The sequence below is a fragment of the Scyliorhinus torazame genome, chromosome 7, assembly GCF_047496885.1.
Source record: "Scyliorhinus torazame isolate Kashiwa2021f chromosome 7, sScyTor2.1, whole genome shotgun sequence".
NCBI lineage: Eukaryota > Metazoa > Chordata > Chondrichthyes > Carcharhiniformes > Scyliorhinidae > Scyliorhinus > Scyliorhinus torazame.
The window spans coordinates 242,791,993-242,797,296 of NC_092713.1; the positions used below are offsets into that span (position 1 = coordinate 242,791,993).

At 44.7% G+C, this 5,304-nt stretch overlaps 1 protein-coding gene across 1 annotated transcript; it reads right to left on the reverse strand.

Annotated features, from left to right (window-relative positions):
* Nucleotides 1–2,425: 2,425 nt before the first annotated feature.
* Nucleotides 2,426–3,779, reverse strand: atoh1a (atonal bHLH transcription factor 1a). Its single transcript, XM_072512981.1, has one exon. It carries the CDS (start codon nucleotides 3,731–3,733, stop codon nucleotides 2,879–2,881), a length of 855 nt encoding a protein of 284 aa, XP_072369082.1. The 5' UTR covers nucleotides 3,734–3,779; the 3' UTR covers nucleotides 2,426–2,878.
* Nucleotides 3,780–5,304: the final 1,525 nt, after the last annotated feature.

Genomic DNA, 5,304 nt, shown 5'->3' on the forward strand with positions numbered 1-5,304 from the left:
TATATTTAAAATTAGTAATATTAAAATGATGATGAAGATAGGTGGAACAGTCCAGATACTTTGAACTTTATTCCAACCCAAACATTTTTAGTGTACAAACTTCTTGACCTTAAACTGCCGATGAACAATCTGCTGCTGTCGCGAACCGTAAACACCTCGGGTGGATTCATCGACCTTTTGAATTATTTATACGCAACCGCTCTTTCAAAAACGTGTCCAAATGAGACTTCTTTCAGTGGAAAATGATATTCTTGCTGCTATGCAAGAACAGCGGTCTCAAATCCCTGATGCCGAAGTCAGTATCTTAGTTACAGTTAGTTGCAGTTAGCGACAGACCAAGACTCGCCTACTGGGCGGCATATGGTAGATAGATCCCAAACGAGCTGCTTTTGTTAATACATGTTCTACAACACAATCGCAACATGCTTCACACCCCTTATTGTTATATTGAAGTGCACCATGTTATATTGCTTAAATAATGCTTTAATTTGATTGGAAGGGTGTTGGATAAATGCAAACATTTCTAAAGTTGTCGTTTGGAAGTAATTTTACCAGGGAAGGTTAATTCCATTTTATTTTAGAACTGTTGTCTTTTTCTCAAATGGCCAATTCACAAACTCCAATGTCGCCAACGGATGTCTTAATGTAGTAAACGAAACGCACGAAGTTCAGAAGAGCAGTGAATGCCAATGTTATATTGATTGACCATTTCCCTCCGCTGCTTATCCCACTGCCGGTACGATGTCCAAGTGCCTCCCTCAAAAACAGAACTGTTTCGCTCCCGTTACTGAGGCCTGAGTTCTTTGCCAATTCATTGTACAACATGAAAAACGATTAGCCCCGGTCCCAAACACTTCTCTCAATATTAAGTCTGAACAGACCTCTTTTGATGGTCGGATATTTATACTTTGTGGAAACTTTCTCGTTAGATGGTCTATCTTGTTTCCATTACCTATCAACGTTGTTTTCATTGGCATTATTCTGAACTCAGCTGTTTGACTGTTGGATGCTTGTGGTTCAGTGATTGTGCCGGAATTGCTGATCGAACAACATTCTCGTTGCTCTTATATTGATGATGTGGACGTTTTACATTTTTATATTTTTCTTTTATTTTTGTTTCAGTATATTTTTCTTGCCATTAACGTGGATATTTAAAAAACAAAGTTCAAATAATTATTTTTTTAAGCTCACACCATTCAAACAGTTCCGCCCTGAATTAAAATGCCAACTTTGTAATGAGGACAGTTCAAGTAATGTACCAGTCAAGATACATCCAAACATATCTTGCTTGCTTCAAATTTCATGCAGGAACTAAATTGTTCCTTCAAATATCATAGACATAGAATAGAATTTACAATATAGAAGGAGGCCATTCGGCCAATCGAGTCTGCACAGGCCCTTGGAAAGAGCACCCAACTTAAGCCCAAACCTGGAACCCAGCAACCCTACCCAACCTCTTTGGACACTAAGGGCAATTTAGCATGGCCAATCCACCTAACCTGTACGTTTTTGGACTGTGGGAGGAAACCGGAACTCCCGGAGGGAGCTCACGCAGACACGTGGAGAACATGCCAACTCCACACAGAGACCCAAGCCAGGAATCGAACCTGAGACCCTGGAGCTGTGAAGCAACAGTGCTACCCACTGTGCTATCTTGCCGCCCATAGTGGGCGTTGATCAAAATAAATGTCAATTATGTCTACTCGCGTGAACTAAATACATATTTTTTAAACGGTTTGTGTGATGTTGTGAAATAATATTACAGTATGTAGTTTGAAGCACTGTTGACCAAACACTACCCATATATATTTAATCGTTGCTACTGGTGTCTGATACCAGTGAAATACTTCATTTCAACTTGATTAATGCAGGTACAACCACAGGTCAGGACAAAGTTCGTCTCCCAGTGACAGGTGCAGTTGCTTTGCAAGCAGGACACCTGCTCTTTTATAGCGTAAACCTCATTTACTTAGTTTAAATTATTGAGTATATTGTCCCCTCCTATTATTATCAAGTTCAACTGAAGCGCACAGCTCCTCCTTCCTACCTCAACAGATCCGTAAAACAATAAATTCTCGGTCGTGTCTTATTTAAGGAATGGTTCCAATGTTTTATCCCATTTATTTCCAACATTAACCCATCCTGCTCAGCAGTACCTTCCTTCAAAATTTCCTTTCAGTGAGCACCGCAGCCGGATTATTTTCGGCAAAAATAAAGCGTCAACAGGATTTACTTTGAGTTTATTCGTCGACGCGGAGTTGTTGCATTTACTGTCACAATCTCGGTGCTGAGATCTGTTTTCAACTTTCAAAAAAATGCTTCTAAAATGCGGAATTCTTAACCGTTGAATGTGTGTATATGTAAATCAAGGAGAGTAATTGTAATTTACAAATGTACATTTTATTCAAAAATAAAGTACATTTTCATTTTACATAAAACAAACGTCTTCAAAGTGAGTGTATCAAATCCATTTCACCCTCCATCGCTGTTTGGCTGCCTGCAATTGTGCTTACTATATCCTGGAGCATGTTAAAACAATATTTAGGATGTCATATGAAAACGCTGTGAGGCAACATTTAGTTTATTCTAATAAAAGGTTTGGAGAAAACATTTGGTAAAAAATATCTCAACAGCGCTGTGGATTGTTCAGCTTCTCAATATCGAGTAGCCCTTGCCAGTTTTCTTGTTCATGTTAAAACTTTCAGATGCAGTATTTTTAAAGTGCGATAAACCACCCCCAAAAATCTACAGCAAACATTATTTTTAAATCACCGTTTGGAATTGACAATAGTTTTTAACATACGTTAGAAAATACAGTTGGTTTAAAAGTTCATTGAAAGCAACAAAAAAATATTTTCAGCCTAATTGGCTCTCCGCGTCATGGGGCATGTGAGAAATCTGACAAATGTTCTGAGCGTTGGTAGAGCAGAGTATCTGCCTGTCCCTCCTCCAAGTCGCTGGAATGAGAGTGAGGAGAATATTCACCATCACTGCGATTAGAAGTTACTTTACTTTCATTTCTGACAGATTTGGGTGGAGAAAGTAACGCCAGGCGATGAGCTGCAGTCCCTGCATCCCCAACACTGTCGGACAGAACATATGGAGACCTCTCGGGAATGTTAAAACTTGCACTGATAGGGTGCTGTAAACTGCAGTGATTCGTAGGGGAGAGTACATTGGGAGCTGCTTTTACATTTGGGCAATCAGATACCGAATCTCGGGTCTGCTTGCCTACATTCTGCAGAAGTTCAGTCAATTCTGCGATATAGATCTGTGCCATCTGCAGTGTTTCGTACTTGGACAATTTCTTTTCATTGTCAAAAGCTGGAATCACACTTCGTAGCTCATCAAACGCATGATTTAGCCCATGCATCCTCCTCCTTTCGCGCGCGTTTGCAGCAAGTCGTCGGTATTTGGGTGGTTCCGTCGGCTGTCGGCTTGCGGGTGTTGCCTGACCCTTAACGCCGCAGAGACCGCTGCCTGGCAGGGCGGTCTGTGCGAGCAACTTCGCCGCGTGGGGGACGGCGTCGGCCCGTCCTCCGAGGACGACCTCCTGGTCGCGCAGAGCTGCGGCGTTCCCAGCGGGCACCGCGAAGTAGGTGTGATAGGGCAGGCAGGTGGCTTGGAAAGCAGGCGGGAGCCAGACGCGTGGCTCGGGCTTTGGGAGGTGCGCTGGACGGCTGGGATTCACTTCACTCGACTCCTCTTCTGACGGCCACTCGGCAAGTTTCATATTGTGTGTTTATGGGGGGTGGGATGGAGGGGGTGGACCCGTCGCCGAGGGGCAGCGCCGTCAAACTGGAGTCACGGAGCACGCTTGGCGTTTGGGCGGCGGCGACACTGCCCGCAAGCTTTAAAGGCAGCCCGGGCGGGGAGGGGCGAACCAATCGTTGCCCGCGCGCGTGCGCCGAGCCAATTGGAGCGGCCCGTCGGCCTCCTCACGTGCTGCGGGCGACAGGCGCGCGCGGATCGCATGCGGCCGGCCAATCGGGAAGGCGCGCGCTGCTTTTGGGGGGTGGGGCAAGTGCCATGAATAATGCAGGAGGGACCCCGCCCCCCCATCCCCGCCCCCCCCACCCTCACCTCGGGAGCTGGCACGCGCGCTGTTGGCAGCGGCGGCAGCAGGAGTCTGGCGCGGAGCACCGCTCAGTTCTGTCACCTCTCCCACTGGGCCGGAAAGTCCTCTGAAACATCGGTCCACTCAACTCCGACTCATCCTCTTTCTGCATAAAACCTGGGCCGGGCCCCTGACCCTTCTTTCCATTTGCAATTCCAAAGCCATAGTGGATTTCGACCAGCGCGCGTTGAAATAGTTGGTTTGATAACATCCCCGACATTGGAAAGATAATGGCATAACATGTGAAAGGGTGGAATTATCTTAAAATATCCGTTAAAATACACGCAGCGATGTACTGGTGTGCGTGAGAGAGGGAGCAGTGTCAGGGGCGGAGACTGCAACGTTCGTAAATGAGCCTACATCAGAATCAGTTCTGAATTTGCGACTTGCAATTAAATAGCTTGCCTGTCCAGATTCACTTAAAGCACAGGGCAGTGATTATTCTGTTGTTTTTTTTAATGTGCCCTGCGTTAATATTGTGTAATATATTGGCGAGCACACCTTTGACAATTGCTGATGTTGCGGAGATTAAAATTCTCTCTTTGGGATAGATTGAATGACCTGAGATGAGATTGCTTCATGAAAATCTGCTTCGTTAGCCTTCCCACTCCATTGTAGATTTACTGCAGCGTGTCTTAACTACTGGAGGGTCCTCGTTATTTATTTTCTTGCTCAATTCCAATGTTTTGATGAAATCCAAAGCTGTGAATCACAAATCATCCCTCATATTTAAGGCTGAGATATAATCTTACTCAGCACGAGCGATGATCTTCCAAGTGCTGTACGAAGCACCTCTTAGTCCTTCAAGCAGCGCATCAAACTTGTTCGGCGGTTATTTCCTTTGATATAATGTCATTATTCTGATTCAGAACTTACATAATTATGTTTTGATAAGTACTGAGTATAGTGTGGGCGCAAGCGAGTTGCATCATGGCTGTTCAGCAATTTGTGCAGCCTCCTGCAAGTCTATGGCTCAAAAAATAGGATGAATTTTGCAGTCAGCGGCGCGACAACAGCCTAATGGTGATCTTGAAGGAAACTTATAAACAACGATTTAGCAACCTCTGTATCGCTCGCGTTCTTTTGACCCAATGGCAGCTTTAAATGTGGCGTCAAGTCAAGGGGATCTCCGGGCGTCCAGTACAGCGATGTCAGCAAGCAGGATAGGCAGTCAACTATTCTCAAAG